We start from the raw sequence: 19278 nt of genomic DNA, 5'->3' as shown, positions 1-19278 counted from the left end.
CATGCATGGTAACAGAAAGTGAAAAAGATGATCGCTTTTATGTTGAACAGATAATTTATGAAGTAAATGACATTGACCTAACCAAACTTGCTTCGTCCAGATGGCCCCATACAACTACAATGATAGCCTAATTATGATACAGAGTAAATACAAAGTATTGTAATAAGTCCATTCAAGTCGACTCCCACTTACATCCCTCATAGACAGAAAATTTCATTCCAGATTGTGGGAGCAAGTTAAAACAGCCACCATCCCAAACATCATGTTCGATCTTTGAGATAACTTTCATCAATAACTTCCCCAAACTGCAAAGAACACTCTCATTCCATTTGGGAAACTATCACAGATTTCAAGTGTTTTCCTAATGTAAGGCGGAAGACTTGATCAAAGCTAATTATGGCATCATCAAGCCACATGTGTTTATTTTCTTATTTTTTTTCTATACATATTAGAGATGGATTTTGAATTTGCTGAATATAAAATATTGAATCAGGTTATATGACCTTATGTTGGCTTCAATGTCGCCCTCAATAGCCCAAGGACCAACCCCTCCTTTACGAAATCCTTCATTCGCCTCTGGTTCTTCAATGAAAGTTCTCTCCTATCTAAATCCCCCTCCCTACCTTTCAAGACCTGTGCACGCCACTGTTGCCCATTTATCGAGAACCTGTCAGCAATTCACATTTTCACAAACTTGTTCATTGTGTACAATGTTACGACAGAAATTTATACATACTTTATGTTTAAATGTTTGTGATTGTTACGTGTTCAGTTACCATTTTCACGTTTGATTGATAACGTAAACATCGATGCGGTTAAACCCTTTGCGCGTCCCATGGAACTTTGTTTACATTAGGTAATCTCCGTGGTTGCACGCACACATGGCTAGTACATTGGTCGTCTGCTATTTATAGTGTTATTATGTAGTACGTTCATCCAGAGCGCAACTAAGCAGACTCAATAGCAGACAGAGAGCATCTTCTTTGGCATAGGCTTGATCATATATTTTCTATCAGAAATACTTCACCGAAACTGCTCAGCGTCAACTTTGGAGGATATTTGAATTAATTTTGTTTACATGGACTGTGAAGTCATCTGTTTTTTATGATGGGTGTTCATGGTTTTAAACTTCATCTCTTTTTCGGGGTTTTAGTGGCGGTTATTATAGCTGTCGCGTTCGGGAACTCATCACCTCAACTGATCCGGGATAGAATTCGCGAAACAGATAATCCGTTCATGCAATCTCTTCTTGACATGCTTGAAAATCCTGTCGAAACTGCTAGGTTTTTTGTATCACAAGTGACGCTGTTTTCTCTCATAGTATGGCCATTGATTATTTATTGTTCGATACGCATTATGCGCGTGATGTTTGAACCGCTTCATGTCGAGAGAAAAGCCGGTGACATGGGATACATTATGGATGACGGCCGTAGCAAAATGGAGATAGCCAACGAAATGATGAGAAGACGAAGGCCCGGCAATCTTCCACCAGTCTACCCCAACGGATGGTTTTCCGTAGGCAGATCAATGGATTTGAAAAAGGGAGATATTTGGTACAAAAGTATGCTAGGTAAGTCTAGTCTAAGTAATTTAGTCCATGGCATATTTGGCACTAAATTTAGACTTGTCTAAGAGGTCAGGGACCATAGCCTTACCCTTACTCCCCTTAGGTACACTTAGGCATATGGTCCTTTGTGGCATGAGGGTTAGTTTAACGATTAAATTAGGCCTACTCTATAGTATATTTAATTTACTGAACAAATTAACTAAGACCAAGGCTCATGTTGAGTCACCTACAGTACCTGAGACCGAGGCTAGTATGCTTTACTACCCCTTTAGGCTTACAGTAGGTGTATTTTAGTCATGTTATCTTAGAGGGTCAGCCTAGGTCTACAGTTACACTTACAGACATAGCCTAACTGCAATACCTAATCAATTATTTAATATCAGCCTATGTAATATCAGCAATTGATAGACTAACGTTACAGCCTGATCCAGAAGATTTAATGGAGGCAAGCATATCCCACATTCGTTTGTAGTGCTTAATAAAGTAGGTTGCCAATCAAACAAAAGTGTTCTCTGTGAATAGCTTGTAACTAACTCTTGTTTTGTTATCTAATAACTTATAACTCTGACTCACACTTTGTAGCGCTCGGTTGGCGTTTATGTCCTCAAGTAGGATTTTAACCCATTCAGATTCCGAATATTTCTACAGCACATAGATATTAACTCCACATATAAAGTTGCTATATATAATGAACATAAACAAGAAATAAAAAGCATAAATAAAATAAATCAGTATACAAACATATAAAAAAATTGACATGTCACATAAATGAATAAGTTTACAAGGTCAAGTCTGTCATAATTTCTGTTCTGAAGATGAAATCAATAGGAAGAGTGTTATTGATTTCTAGTCCATGTATCACATCAAAGATTATTGTGCATTGTACTCATCCATTAAATAAACTGCTATATATATACTTGATTTCTCGACAACAAAACAATTAGCTTGTACAGTAAGAAGATGGGAACTGGACCATTGTGCTCTATTTCACCCACTTTGTTTTATATTTCTTAAATCTTTCACTTAAATCGGTTTAATAGGCAACCAAACATGTACGGAATTAGGAAGGGCCCAGGGAATAATTTATCCAATATCACATCGCAAATTGGTCAAATTGCTATGTACATACAAGTCCAAGATGTATTGCAAATTTTCTCTTTACACTTGAACCGTAGTATTTTATAAGAGAAAAATTTAAAGCCTTCAATAGTGCTACTAGCTGTACACAATACTTTGAAGACTAAATTATTCCCTGGGTAGTACGTCACAGCATTTTCTCCCCAGAATGTGTTTTCTTGTACTGTTGTACACTAAGTTTGTATACATGTGTTTGACAGTTTGAAAATAATTCCAGCAGTACAATGTAGAAATTGCACATTGAGACCTATTGTGCTATCATACTGTATCATATATGATGAGAATCGAGATAAGATTTTGATGCATGTATTGAGAATATAATTAAGAGCTCAAATTCTCATGTAGCAGTTTTTGAAGCCTCTGAACTTTGTCTCCTATAAAACATGTGGTTCCTATGTACACCAACTGTTATATACATCTTAACACTTAAGTGGCACTTTGCACTACATGCATGCAGCATTTTGTTAACAGATAGGGGATCAGTTATTCCCATGTGTTCTTCCAACTTCATACTACAGCAAAACCAAATTAATGAACATTCTACACTTTATGTGAATGTGCAGCTTTGAAGACTAGTTTGTTCCACCCAAGATGATGTACAGTAGAGTTACCTTTTGGCTTCTAAATGGATGAATATTCTACTCAAATACTATGTATCTGTCAAACTTAGTGAGAAAATATGCATAAAAAACCCTTCTCCCTCCCTTTCAACAATAAGAGAAATATGAGACTAATTGTACAGTATCTGGTGTAAATTATAGTTTCAGAAATTTCAACAGACTAGGCTAACACTCTGTGCTCATCTGTGAGCTCAACGTCTGCAGTATTATTGATGAAATGAAATGAAATGAAGTCTAGGAAGACATACCTTCGAGGATCAAGGTCAATGTTTATCATCCCAGTGCTGAAGTATCTTTCATTAAAAGCTTTATATAATTTATAATGTCATACTACCAATGTTGCAGTAATTAGGACTGACAGTATTACAATTAATTTAAACACTGTAGTACCAATAGAATATATTTCTCATCATATATGTACAGTTCTGTCTGCTTGGATCCCACATTGCATATGAAAATTTACTATCAAGCATAACTAGGTTATGTAATTAATTTAAATTAAACTAGGATTACAGTATAGTTATCAATGCAAGGAAACAGTTTTTTACAAAATTACAATTCATTAGAATATAGTTGTAACTGTTAATCTGCATTTATAAATGGTATATATGGAGAGATGTATTCCTTTCTTTGGAAGTGTATTTCAGAAGTAGGATAGTCCAACCTGAGAATGTGGATTCATTGCAAGCTTAATAACCTGACACACATGTCGTTAATATATTGAGTCAAATTTTGTCAATTAAATGTCCTTCATGTACTTCTACATGTCATAAGTTCTTTTAACATGAATATTCCAATCCTCTGGTGCACAAATATAAATGCATTTAGTCTTCAGTTATTTTGTGCTGAGCGTTGAGTTGACATTGACTCTTTTGGAAGTGTATTTCGGATGAAGGATAGTACAACCTGAGAATATGGATTCATTACAAGCTTAATAACCTGACATACATGTCGTTAATATATTTAGGCAAATTTTGTCAATTAAATGTCCTTCATGTACTTTTACATGTCATAAAATCTTTTAAACATGAATATTCTAATCCTCTGATGCACATAATAAATGCATTTAGTCTGCAGTTATTTTGTGCTGAGCGTTAAGTTGACATTGACTCTTTTGGAAGTGTATTTCAGATGAAGGATAGTCCAACCTGAGAATATGGATTCATTACAAGCTTAATAACCTGACACACATGTCGTTAATATATTTAGGTAAATTTAGTCAATTAAATGACCTTCATAAACATGAAAATTATAATCCTCTGGTGCACATTATAAATGCATCATTTAGTCTGTAGTTAATTTGTGCTAAGCGTTGAGTTGACATTGACTCTTTTGGAATTTTGGAAGTGTATTTAAGAATGATAGTCCAACCTGAGAATGTGGATTCTTTGCAACCTTAATAACCTGACACACATGTCGTTTATATATTGAGGCAAAGTTAGTCAATTAAATGTCCTTCATTTACTTCTACATGTCATAAAATCTTTTAAACATGAATATTCTAATCCTCTGGTGCACATTATAAATGCATTAGTTTTTGTGTACTTAGGGTTGAGTTGACATTGACTCTTTTGGTTATATATAGCTTATTGTAACGTCAAGAAAGGATTTTCAATGGCAGACTGGAAAGATGAAAGTCACTTAACTTTTCAACCTGGGCATTTTCATGCTCTTCCTGTAATATGAGACTGTAAGTGTACAGGAAATGTACAGGGCAGACTGTACATAATATCCATACAAGCATCATTGTACTTTCCTCAATCTATATTTATAAGCAGATTTAGTTCAATCCAGGTCTCAAATTCTGGGCTATTTATGAACGTCAGTGGATTTTGAAGATAAACGGTCGAATGACAAAGAGAGGATTAAGGGAAGGGGGTAGGGAACAGGAATAGTGGAGTTTGATAGAAGAATATTAAAAGGCACTGTATGTATTTTTCTGCCAGTATATACAATGAGAACATAAACACATGATAAGTTGGCTAACATGTCTTTCATGGAATTGGCATGATACCTAACATAAGCCCCATGTAATACCGAAATTTATTTATTTTTTATTAGCTCTGCTCTATACTTTTCTGTATAGTACCTGATCAGTGTTTTGATCCAGGAATTTTATAAATGCCAGTGAGAACGTGATTTTAAGCCAACATGTGTTTTAAGCACTTTCATTTTATAGGAAATTGAAAAACTGTGAAATTTTAGGTGTCATCTGACAGCAGATTTCAGAGAAACCTACCTCAGGAAATTCATTTTGTGTATGTACAGTATGTATGCCTCATATATTGTAAATTATCTCTAAATCTAAGTATTTTCTGTCATCTCACTTTTTACTGGTGTACCTACAGTGTACCTGGTGTATCTACACCTATCTACACCTACTGGTGTAACTACACCTACACTGGTGTACCTACAGCTCATCTCCTGTAATTTTCCAGGGTATTCATTATTTATTGGTTAGAAGTGGTACGGTTCATACTGTACTGATAATCATTTCACTCTCCTGGTTTATCTGATAATTTAAACCTAATCTCCATTATATGATATGTACAGCCACAGGGATATCCATAATTATAATAATAATTCTCGGCCAAAATGGCAAGTTTATGATGCTAAGCAGCCACATGTGGAAGAAACAGAACGACAAATTAATTTACACTTTCAAGTCGTCCTGTGGCTAACCAGTTTATAGCTCATTGTGGAAGCTAATTTTGGTTGTCTGAACAGAAATTTGGTCATCTCAGATGACCAGACTACCATTTAAAATTTTGCTCTGTATTGCATTTGGACAAAATGTTTGTATTTGACCAAGAGGTAAAATAACTCATGACAGAGACAACAGACCAAATTACTTGTTGCTCCAAAGGCCCTGGATTCGTCGTTAGTCACGTAGCGATACTCAACATCCATGTTGTATATGTCACAATGGTGTCGTAGTAGTTGTAACCCGAAGCACAATTTGCAGCTTTCCCGGAACAGCTACTGAGTTCTTGGTGTAATTACATCTAGCCTAACTGCATGTGTATGGTGAAGGAACATTGCAAATCCAATGATGAAAATTATGTAACTCAACCTGCAGTGAGTTCAACAAACTTCTTAAACCTTTGTACAGTAAGTTATGAGACAATATGTATGTACATGGCAATTGGGTCACTGGATTTACCTGGGTTTGAAATTTCCCAGTAAGAGTTAGTTGTATTGAATTTATTTGCTTTTCTTAGGACACAGGAGACACGGTATTATGATACTATACTGTACTGAATGGACACATACATGTTTCAACAGAAATATATGTGTCTATATGTGTCTAGGATGACAGTGTCTTAGTTGCATTGAGGTAATCTTCAAGATGAGAAGCACCCTGCATGAGGAACTGGTTAGGATAAACAGGGGTTTATTTAAATTTAAATATATGTTTTGTCTTTGTTAACTTGGGATATGGGATACGGATTGGGATATGTTCATTAGATCGACTACTGATAATGATGAAATAACTGAGATGGTCAGCAGTTACATGTTTTGTGGGGACTGTTCTGTAACCTCAAAAGCAGATCAAGATTTATCCAAACAGCAAGATAACAAGGTATCACGTTTCATTACTGTCTGCATTTTGTAGCGACAAGAAGAAACGTCATTTGCAAGTAACGGAAAGTTAACTTTTTCAGAGCGCGGTCTTCAATACCTTTAAGTAAATACAGAAAATGCCATCTTATATTGCCTTGAAATACTGTACTCTCACACTTTGTGATCAGAACTTTTCTTGAACTGAACATAAAGTTCAAGGCAAGTGAGATGGTATTTGATTTTAGGAAAGTCACACTCGAAGCCACGGAGGTAATCATTAAAGACATCGTTGTGGAACGTGTCTCACTCTTGGTGTAGTAATAGATGATTAGCTTGCTTGGCATGACCACATTGATAAAAGGATCAACCCGAGATTGCATTGTCTCCTTAAATTAAACAATATCAATAGCCGCATCCTTACTATTTTAAATAATTCTGTGATTTTCAGTGTGTGGCTGTGTTGAATTTTATCTTGGGGTGGGAATGGGGACTGTACATTAAAAAAAACAAGTTGATTCCATTATTTGACAAACTAGTCGTATTTTAGGGGATAGTCAGCCTACGATGGACTCATCATTTCAACATTATCTTGAGGCTAGAAGCTTGACACCATTCTTGATGATAACAACCATCCCTGTTATGTAGATTTTAATATTGCAATAATCCTTCGTAGTGGACGGATTAGATTACCATATGCTGCTACAAATCGTTGTTCATCCCTCATTGTATTAAACTTTATAACAATTTCTTTAATCCCTTTCTGGTATTTTACGGTTCTACTTTAATTTCTCTGTTTCTTAACTTGTCTTTTCATCCCATCATATGTATAATACTGTGATGCCATTGGTCATCATATATGTCGCCCTCTATTTGTCGTAGGCTACATTACGTAATAATTACAGGTCACGTGATGTCTGCTCACCAGCTCAGCTGAAGCAGACCTCACGACTTGTGACCAGTCTTCGCTCCCGATCTGAATCGTTCGGTTCGGTAGTAGCCCTGGCTCCGACCATTGTGGTCGTACTTGTATCTGTCTTGTATTCGTCTTTTATACACTTTTGTACGTATCGTTATAGGACTCTACTTCGGTATTGAGACCTCGTTTGTGACCATTATCGTTAAGTGCATGTTTTCTACCTATTATTGAGGGCTTCGTGCCGATGTATTGTTTGTACCGTGGCTGGTTATAGTAATAGATTGCGAAATCTACACAGCGCTTGTTCTTTACTCATTTATTTATGTGTTATATCTTTTGCATGTAATAGCGAGATGTAAGGCTCGTCGTTACTAACATACAGCCATCCAAGCCGCATTTGTTTCCATACCACCACCAGTCCTCAGCAGGGAATATTTGGACGCCCCAGAATCTTAGACTGAGTTAGCGTTACAATACCTTATTTTTTTATGCATTCTAAATGTTTTTATATTTTTATTGCAAACATGCAATTGTCCTTTTGGGCTATAATAAAGTTGAACTTGTCTTTGGACAGTAGATGTAGATTGGCAGTATCTTTTCAATGTTAACGTGAGTGTACTACTATTTAACTTACAAGTGTAATCAGCAAAGAAGACCTGCCCTACAATTTATTTTTCCTGAATTGTATAGTAAATTTCCATATTTCTGAGAGATAAATCATAAAATTTAAAGCTCCCATCCCTCCCTTCCACATGTCTTTTATATATATACTGTAGACTACATCTGTATGAAAAATACTCATATGAAAATGTCATCATTTAAATACCAACGTATTAGTTTCAACCTTAAGTAAACATATAAATATATAATCAACAGCTGTGTAAATTTTAATCCATAGTAGTTTTGTGTCTCTTAGATTGATTTTTCGTCCCACATTCAAAAACCAGCAACGTTGTAGTTTCATGCTTTTCACAGATATATTATATGTAAAATTGTGTATTCATGGAGAACAATTAAATTTACTAATTATTAATTACTAATTATTTTAAAGGCCACAACAATTCAAGCCAAACAAAAGGTGTCTTATTCTTTGTTGTTGCTTACAATGGTAGAGATGAAACATGCATCCGACTAATAGTTTCATCTCGATTATCATCATGATTGTGTTAATTATTTACTACACAATAGAACTGAAAAAGATCGTTTAGACTGTCGTCGAGACTGACTACATAATGGGGGTTTTAAAGCAACTTTCTGTTTACAGTGATTAGGAATTCCTGATCGAATATCTCAATTGTCAGGATCTGGAAAGGGCATTTTGTGACTTAATAAAGCATGAAAAGTCATCAAAGAATTTGAGCCAGGGTTGAAATGGTTTGTTGTTTCTTTTGAGTAGTGGCCCAACTATTTAAAAGTAGTCAGTATAGGCCCCAAATTATAGCATGCTGTAATTGCCAAGTTTTTAAAATTTACTTTCTTAGAGGTCTTTACTCTCCAAATTGTTCTCAGACATTTTTAAAGAACACACAAGATGACTGAATGTCCTAGTGAAGAAACTTTCTGCGAAAGGTTGTAACAAAAGCAGTATAAGAATTTTGACCTAAGGTGACCATATTTGAATATCTGGCATATTCGGGGCCTATACAGCATGACTTTAAACAGCCAATATTGTGGGCTGGAAAACCTTGCAAACCATCCAAACCAGGGTCGTGTGAAATGCAATATGCGAAAAAAGCAAAGTAATAATTTAAGAATAGACAAGTACGAAAAGAAACAAAAACTAAAGAGACATACAATGGTACTTAGAGCATTCAACTGTTTTTCTTTCAGTTTAAAGTTCCCTATTGTATCGGGAGTCGTTGATGCCGTGTTCCTCAAATTTGGGGAAAATTTGGGAAATCCCGTGTTTGAAATGTTCTCATAAGAAAATTTGTTAATATTATTTTCCCTACTCTGTTCCACTACAAGTTCTGCTGATCAATGTATGATTTGGTTGACAATGTATTTTGTTCATATCAAATCTATTCAATATATATACGGCAATTGTGTGTAAATTGAAAGCGTGCTATAAATTGTCCAACAGCATTGATTTCAGTTCTACATGTACTTATCACCTCAACTAATTGCAAGTGAGCAATAGATCTGTGGTGCATATATCATGATAATGTATGTATCTATTGTGTATGATATGAATTCAGCGTTTAAAGTGAATTGATTAGGTTCTATGTGATGACTGCAATATCCGAAAAAGTTTGATGAACTGTTTTCATCAATTGAACATTGTATAGTATGCATGTATCTGTTCTTGAAAGCTATAAGCACTAGTACTGTACATGTATATACAGCTTGTGCTTTTAATAGGCTGTTTATATTTTCAGTTACAGAAATGAAGTCTGAAGTTAGAAGATATTGTATGTCAGGGCTTCTCAAAAGAGATCAAGAGAGCAAAGTTAAACAAAGATTGGTTTGAGCAAATTAAGGTCATACAGAATAGGGTAAGCATGTGTGACGATTAATCAGGATTCGTCTCGTTTTTTGGCAACGAAAATATATTGCCCCTCCGGCAAACTAGATCTTCTCAATTTTCTAAAGTCTTTGTGAAGTTAGAAAATATGGCTGCTTTGCTGATGCTCAAACTAACAAATGTTGGACATTACAGAATTTGCCCTACAAGCATGGCTGGAAAAGTAGGTAATGTGAGCTACTTACAGTAGTTGCAACAGGTAGCCTGTTAATTAACGCAAACGTTATTGTATCTATATCGTGATATGGAGCAGGGTGTCCCCGGTCCAATGAAATATAAAATAACTATATAAATGCATACTAATAAAAGAAACCATATGTACTGCTATGCACCAACAAACTATCTTAGTTTCTCTTAAACTTGAAACATTGGAAGATAATATTTAAAGGATGACTTGAAGCACAGAAGTTTAATTTTTACATCCTTGTATAGTTCAAGAAACAAGAAAAATTTGATTGCTTGTATTGACTCTACAGCGATTCTGGTTTTCAATATTAGGGTCACCTTTAAAATATACCATATACTGTATGTGGAGCGCTCTTTTAAGGCTTAACTAGTAATGATGATGTTGGCTCCTCTGTGCAGGCCTAAATGTTATGTTATGTCACCACAAATATAATCAGCTTTTTGTGATGTACTTTAAAATATAAACCTCTAGTTTGTAGTGTACTTGTTAGGGGATTTCCCTTAAAATTTTACGTGATTACTACATGACGAGATCAATAATACTATATCGAGTGATAAGTGCAAAAACGATGGCAATAAAATTGCGGAGAACAAACTCAAAAAGAGACAGAAACAGAAACAAATATTTAGTGTGCAAAGTTGGTGTGTCATGTTTGCAGGTTTTGACAATCTTCTCTAATAGAGAACTTGGATTCTATGCACTTAACTTTCACTTTGTAAAGTAATTTGCCCATACTGCATATAAAAGCATTTTGCTATTTGTAAGTACTGGATAAATATTGGAAGTAAACTTAACCAATCTGCATGGTTTCATTATTAATATATGATACAAATATTAGGTTAACAAAGCACTAAAGCAGTGCAGAAAGTTTTCACCTCTTTTTTTTGTGGGGGGGGGAGGGTGGGGGGGGGAGAGAGGGATGTCTCAAGTTGGCTTCTGATTCCACAAGGATCAAATTAGTTTTAGAATTACATGAAACTTAACAGTTTAGATCTGGATATGTATCAAGAAGCTTATCGTATTATATAGCCAAGTGCTGAGCAATGCTGTGAGTATAATGCAATGCTGTATGCACATATACTTCGGTGAATTACCATACTTATTAATAGTCTTTACTACATCTACGGAAACCAAAAGATAACGTTATCAAACTTCATTGAACGTCCTGTTGCGTAGTTTCTAAAATTAAGACTGCTCAGTGCCAGGTGCAAGTTGTTAGTACTAAGCTGTTACCGTACAATTGAGTTGATGATTAAACAGCTAAAGAGGGTGAAGCTTGATAATTCTGTGAAGAGCTGTTTCATCATTAACTAACTACTATTAAAATTTATGCAAATGTTGACAGAGTTAATCAGGATGTAAAAAATAATACTTCAAATTCAAACTTTTCTTATTTGTTAATAAGTACTACGGAGGAAAAGTATAGTTATGTACAAAATGGCTTGTACAGTGTGCGTGTGGTTTTATAATTCTGTCACTGAAGTGCAAACTAGGTGACTAGGTCAAAAAGGCTTATGCAAACTCTTGGTATCTTATTTTTAACCAGCAATTACTTATTGATAAGATAACACAGATCATTTCCAGTGAACTGTAACAACAGAAAAATTTGCTTCCAGTGGTCAGTTGAGTCTTGGAAACAAAGTTTACCAAACTGTCTAAAGTGTCGAGATGACTTTATAAAATTACAACCTTGTTGCTTCTTATTTGCACCTTTGATAATATTCGCTAAAAGTTCAAACTACTTTCCTTTGGTTAAAATGGGGAAAAAAGAATTAAGTGGAAAATTCCTCACAAACTGGAATGGAATAACATGTTGAATGCTGACAATATTTGACTTGGTATTTCTGCAAATGTCTTTTGACATTTTTATCCCAAGAGGGATTTCTGGATCTAACAGTTTCTCAAAAAATGATCCACATCTGTTTCTAGTTACATATAAGGGTGAAAATTGTGTTCCTGATTTTTTTTTTTTCAATTTCCCTTGAGCTATTATTTCATTTATTCTTAAAATCTTTCTCAGAACATGAAAATTATTTCAAGGCAAGATCATGAGAGTTATTATTTATTTAATATTAGGAGTTAATTTAAATGGAATTGGGTGTTAATTGGTTTTTTGCTGTACATGGCTAGTTGTCACTTAGAGGTCAGCAGTATTGGCCCCAAATGATAGCATGTTATTGATCCCTGAACATTTTCAGAACTACTTGCCTGATCCTTCATATATTCTTTCCAAACATTGAGGAAGGCTCAGTTGGACATGTCAATGTCTCTGTATTTAGGCAAACCACTTCCAGGATGAGATGACAAAGAAGTTGTTGTTGAAATCTGAACACTTAGTCACTATTATTTTGAGTATCTAGCATATTTGTGGGTTATACCAATGACCTTTAAAGTACAAAGTTCATATCACCCTGAGCCTGTCATCATCTGTGTTTCCTTGGTACTGCTGCATGCACTGTGGTGTGTACTATATTGGTTACAGTTGGTCTGTTCCTTGGTTTCTCCGGTAGTGCAGTAGGTCGTTGAACCCGACGATCTTGTAGGTGTTACTTGTGCTAAGCTCACAGACAATAGCATATATAGCCAAAGGTGGTGCAGCGTGGGAACATGGTCTGAACGAGAAGGCAAAGAGATGTGGTGTTTAGGTAGTCGCTATGCCTTATAACGTAGTATAGGGATACGGTTTGCAAGGTAGCGTCCAAGTAGCTTTCTGGTAGTATCCCGTAGATATTGGAAGCTCATTTATATGCAAAGAGTATTATGTAGACCATTTGAAGGTAGATATGTAGGTGTCGCTTTTAGGCCAACTATAGGAGGAGGAGAGTTTGAAAACTAATTCACTAACCGTTGTTTAAATATCCAAATTTCACTCTCAGTATATGGGAAACAGGCAAAGTCAGTCGATTTCATCTCTTTGACAACAAAACTTTTCATTATTTCCTATCAAAACCCTCCCAAATGTAACTTGTGGTGAAGTTTTCATTGTCAGTACTAGAGAAACGTCCAGAAAGTGGGTTTATATCAATGTTAATGAAGAAGACCACATGCTTTACAATAAAGCCAGAATATTTCCCACGTTGTAATAAAAAAAAATATATAAAAAAAAAACATATTTTAATATGCTTCTTGAGCATTTTAAATTATACAAAAACCATGTTTATTTACCATGTGTTTATGATACCTTTATTTCCCTCCATAGCTTCAAATGAAATAAATAATGATAAAGAAATAAAAACCAAGGCTGTATGTACAGAGAAATAAAGAGGAAACCAAGGTTAGGTTCACACTTCATGCTCAATTGATTGAACTACTGTGTGTTTTGTTCTTTATGGTATTTCTTCCGGCCTTCACATCGCAAAACAACCATCTGCTTTCAGACGTAATGAGATACCGAATGGTTTAATGTTTAAATTCATTCGACTTTATCATATGACCATTTAAGTTTCTGGGATGAAAACTGATATAAGCATCTTTAAAAATAGTGTCATTACAGTCATAGTCAGCTGCACGAAGGCACGTATCGTGACTTTCAGATCAACTTTTTTCTTACCGAATGTGGGGCGCGTGCGTAGAAAAGGCAACCCAGACGTTGAGTTTGTGTGCACATGACAAACAAATATTGGCTAAAATTAGACTAGTGCTAGTCTCGAATAATTTGAAGGTTGAATGAATCAATAAACATCCTGCCAAGCTTAGTATGTTCACATCCATGTGCGTGCAACTTTGCATACAGGTAGTGAGCTGCAGGGTGGAGCAGGAGAGATCTAAGGTCTGGATTGGGAGGGGGAGGGGGGGTGGAGGGATGGTAAGAGATAGCTATAGAGGAAAGAACACAATTGTTTGTACATGAGTGGACTGCACTGTTTCAGGTCTGTGCAGACAGCTCTCATGTATAGACTTGAAGCTAGAAACCAGGATTGTTTTTTATCTGCTTGTGTAGTAAGACTGAATTCTGACATTCTGAATTCTGCTTCTGTCTTTCTTTTCTCTCGACTTTAAAGGCATTGAAGACTCGCCCCAAACTGTGTGCTGCCCTCTGAAAACTTAACTTTCTGTTGCTTGCAAGTGAAGTTTTCTTCCTGTCGCTACAAAATGCAGATAGTAATGAAACGTGATACCTTGTTATCTTTAGCTGGACCTGAGATGTCCATCGCTGCTATGAAAACTGTGTGGTGGGTATTGACCTTAGCTGCATGTATTGACTGTACACTAGTGTCTAATTACCGACGGTAGCAAGCTGTGTGTGTTTTTTCTGGGATCGATGGTGGTGTCTAAAACTGCTGTTACACCTAATTCAAAACTAGGATACATTACCGGCATCAGACGTTTCTTTGTGCGCAAGTCTTCAATGCCTTTAATATGCATAGTGGTAACAAAAGTAAAACTAATTTCGCATGTAACTGGTGGACTCATCTTGATGTACACACCTCTGCTTGTAACATGATCAATCTGCAGTTTACTACTCCCCATTCTAATTTCCACTCATTATGCATTCTAATTATCCACCCTAGACTACACAAACTGGACCCACCTCCTGGTACAACAGAGACACCTACTTTTAACCCCTAATTCACCATTCTGAAGATACAGGACACAACTAAATTTCTATGTGTTCAGTGTTATGATCTAAACAGGACAAAAAGGATTTTCTTTCCTGTATCCAGGACAATTATCTGGTCTGAAGAGATGGTTGTCTGAACAGCAAATTTGGTTTTCCGAGGAGGGATGTAGCAAAATAAAAAAATAAAATATGTACACTGTTTGGGAGGAAGATGTGTAAGTTTGGTGAATGTAGAACACTAGCTATGGGCCAGTAATACTCCTTAATCATTTGACCTAGCTATTTTAGGCTAAGTATTTACATGTAGTTTCAATGTAAACAACAGGTTGATTACTGTAGATGACTTTCTAAGATGATTTTGGTCTTCTGAACAGTAAAATGTCAATATATCTGACAAGCACTAAAAGTGTGCCTGTCACCTATAATATGACCGGTTTTATTAACTGTACATATGTGAATTTAATCTTGTCTAGCCTAGGTATAACACAGCATTTTCACTGGGTTTTTATGACCAAATAGTATTAAAGTTTAACCCCAATGCAGCAACAACAAAAAGGGTTCTTTCTGACTAAAATAGTCAAGCCAAGTCACTGGACTGCATTTTCACTGGGTTTTTATATGATCAAATATTATTCAAAGTTTAACCTCAAAACAAAACCAAAAAATCCTCTTTTTAAGACTTACTTATGATTGATCCTTGTAATTTTGTATCATTAATTAATTACATAAATGCTTTACATTTCTGGCAATGTTTTATGGTAACTTTATGAAAGAGAGGGAATTTGATTTTGGAATTTTGCAAATTTAAATGTTATAAGCTTGCCGGTATTAAATAATTGCAGATGGAGATGTCTGTGTTGTTAAGCACTGTAGCGTGGTTGAATGTGATTTAGAACAAGTGTTGATCAATGAAACGATTAATCATTCCTCCAAAGTGTACGAAACCCTTTTGGCATGTGTACACAGAGTAGATAGGAAGTGAAGACCAGCAAGAGACTGGTACTATAGAACTGTGTACACAAACTGGAAGAGGGCACTTGATAATGTCTATCTCCTGGATAAATAGACTAATAATTAATAAGTGACAACCCCCCACCGGTGACCCTTAGTTTCAAAGGTCAATATCAGGATAAGGGCCTAATTTTAATAGTAGAATGGTTCAAAGTGGAACCAATGTCACAACTTATGTTATGCAATAAAAAACTATCGTGTTATCGTTGTAGTTATTACTAGGGACAAACAACGCCCCATTGCACAAAACACATTGTAGTTTTCATTCATGCAATAGTAGAATGAAAACCTAAAAATAGCATTCCTCTGCTAAATCTGCTAAAACGTTTTAATTGTGCTGACCCAAACTTGCTGACGAAAATTGCACCCATACAATGATAGAATGACTTGCAACTTGTTTACAATAGACATACCACAGAGAAATATACTGTATATATAGAGATATATATAAAGAGATATATATATTTATATGTATTCAGTGGGACAGGTTTATGTTTTAAGTTGCCTTAATTACAAAGTTGCCTCATAAAACTTGTTTGCATATTGATATATACACCTGCATGGTCTGACATCAGTGGGTAAAATCAATTATTCGTGAGATTATAGGGTAATCTTGAACTCCTGATCTGCAACATGAATGCTAGCATCAAGTGACAGTATATTGTGGTATTTACAGTAGAAGAGGGCTCATTAAAAAAACTTATTGCAGAAGAGGTTGTTTTGCAAACAAAGCCAACTTTTATCTTTCTGTCATCTGTAATTTAATATTGCCTCCTTAAAAAAACTTACTCCACTGGAATGAGGGCTCCTCTGGAAAGCAGTGCTTCTGTACTGAGTAGGACTACCCTCAACAAACATACAAAAATGTTAACCTCACTAAGAAACCTCACTGACAATTGTTCAATGGTAACCATCCTTAATAAATGTCTGGAATAGTCTAGGGGAGTCTGAAACAACAGGGAAAGTGAGTTTTGTGAAACTTATTTCTAGGATAAATTTATATCACACCTGTTAGAGTTTAGAGTCCACATGGAGGATCTTTAAGACACGTATTTTGTTTAAGGTTCATCAATTTGAACAGCTATGTAAAAGTGTACTAGCTGACTTAATTTATGTTTTTCTCTTCATCATGTTACAGGGTTAGAGCTGGCTGTTTATAGGGGAGAAGATGGCGAGGCCAGGATCCTTCATGCCTACTGCCCTCACATGGGCGCCAACATCGCTGTTGGAGGTAGAGTGAAGGGCAACTGCCTGGAATGTCCATTCCATGGTTGGTCTTTTGAAGGAAAAACAGGAGAAGTCCAGTCCATACCATATGCAAGTAAAAGTAAGTATGTGCCTAATTGCCTATACTAATTAAGGTACATTAACTATATGAATTTATATTAATTAATATTAATATTAATTAATGTGAACTTTAAACACTGCTGTGCTATAGCCACAATACTGTCTTCGTTATTGAAAGCAACTAGACAGCTTTTAAGCGATTGCGGTTCGTCCAGTATTGTCAACAAGAAGGAAAGTACTATACTGGCCTTGAGCAGTATTTTAGATTGTTCATGCTAACATGTTGAAGGTCTGTAGGTTTCAATTTTCAGGACATTAAATTAATTTCAACAATATCTGTAACCTTACAAGGAGTCTGAGATTTTGTTGATGTCTACGCATCTTATCCAACCATCATATCGAATTTGTAGAAAACATTAGAAACATGTTGAAAATGTGTGACTTTTTTTCTACAATTTTCTACGGTAGTTATAAACATACAGTAATGCACTATGTATAAGTAAAAACTTAAACTGTTCTTGGTTGAGGAATTGTTTTCTTAAATCCCTTTTTTTTTTTTTTTTATAATTCAATATTCTACTATATGGGATGGTTTCTTTAAACACCATGATTCTACTTTGACTTGAAGAATTAAAGTTCAGATTTAAAAGCTCTAGCTCGGAGAATTATTTTAAAGATATAGCAGGAGAAATAAAATCCTCTTAACCTGATTAACATCTAGTAAAATTGCTATTGTGAATCATCGTAATATCAGTTTTGATAAATTTGATATTTTTCAAAGTTTCTCCATTACCTTTGTTTAATTTCTCTAGATACTTTTGGTGACTAATGGTATGAGTCATTTGTTGTTGACCTAGCTCCTCTTATGTTCAAACTGTCAGTCAACATTTCCAGATAAAGTTGGTAACTACTTTAGAACCTCCGTCTCACAGACTCTAAATAATTCCTTTAACAATGTTGTTGGTGGTAGCAGACATGCTTTAAAATTCCATTAATGCTGAATTCCAGTCTCTTCAATTAATGTCCACAATATTCTTTAGTTTTTGTATCATTTTTTTGTTTTTGATTTTGCAGTTCCATCGAATGCTAAAACCAAGCACTACAAATGCCTTGAGTTGAATGGTATAATCCATCTGTGGTACCATGCAGAAGGAGAGGAACCATCGTGGTACCCACCCGATGTCAAAGACATCCAAGCTGGCAAGATGAAATACCATGGTAAAACAGACCATGTGGTTAATGCCCACATAGAGGTAGGGTATGCTATGGAGTGCCAAAAGGGCAAATACGTTACTTACCCCTCCTCCACCTCCATGGCTTTGCCACCAAAGTTTCATGTAGGTGCATCTGCTGTGAAGTTTCTTGACAATGACAGACTATAGATATATTTGGTTAAGAATGGAATATATTGTTTTGATCATGATACTAATGAAAGAAAAACTATAAAATATATTAAATTTGTAAATTTTTGCAGGAATTGATGGTGAGTTGCCAATAACATAAGATGTAACTTTAAACCCAGTCTCATGCTTGTTCTTCTTTCTGAAAGTTGTTGTACAAGTAAAGCAGCACTTAAGTTTGTAAACCTGAAGGATAATCATATTTGGTGCTACATATTTAAAGTACTACTGACACCTAACCAATTTGTGCCATATTCATAACATTTACTTTAAGCCCTTATTACAAGCCTGTATATCATCATTTGAAAATGTGATGTTCCTTTGTCAAAGAAGACAAAATATTTTTAAAAAGGATCATAGGCTACAAACCTGTGCTCAGTGTCCTTGAAATGAAAGTTTTAAAAGTAAAGGAATAACATAACAGAAACTTTGGCTGTCACTCCCTTTACATCATCAATGTGCATAATTAGCTATGATTATTCAAACATTTAATAATAATATAAT

At 35.3% G+C, this 19278-nt stretch overlaps 1 protein-coding gene across 1 annotated transcript in view; it reads left to right on the top strand.

Annotated features, from left to right (window-relative positions):
- Positions 1–912: 912 nt before the first annotated feature.
- LOC139963357 (cholesterol 7-desaturase nvd-like) overlaps positions 913–19278 on the top strand; it is a 34684-nt gene continuing 16318 nt past the window's right edge. Inside the window, exons 1-3 of the mRNA XM_071964026.1 lie at positions 913–1570; positions 17226–17414; positions 18449–18627. Of these exons, the coding sequence (XP_071820127.1) occupies positions 1105–1570; positions 17226–17414; positions 18449–18627 (834 nt within the window). The 5' untranslated portion in view covers positions 913–1104. The remainder of the gene's footprint in view (positions 1571–17225; positions 17415–18448; positions 18628–19278) is intronic.

Source organism: Apostichopus japonicus, chromosome 22 (genome assembly GCF_037975245.1).
Source record: "Apostichopus japonicus isolate 1M-3 chromosome 22, ASM3797524v1, whole genome shotgun sequence".
NCBI lineage: Eukaryota > Metazoa > Echinodermata > Holothuroidea > Aspidochirotida > Stichopodidae > Apostichopus > Apostichopus japonicus.
The sequence above is the reverse complement of the archived record's forward strand: the minus strand, read 5'-3'. Positions and strand labels throughout refer to the sequence as shown.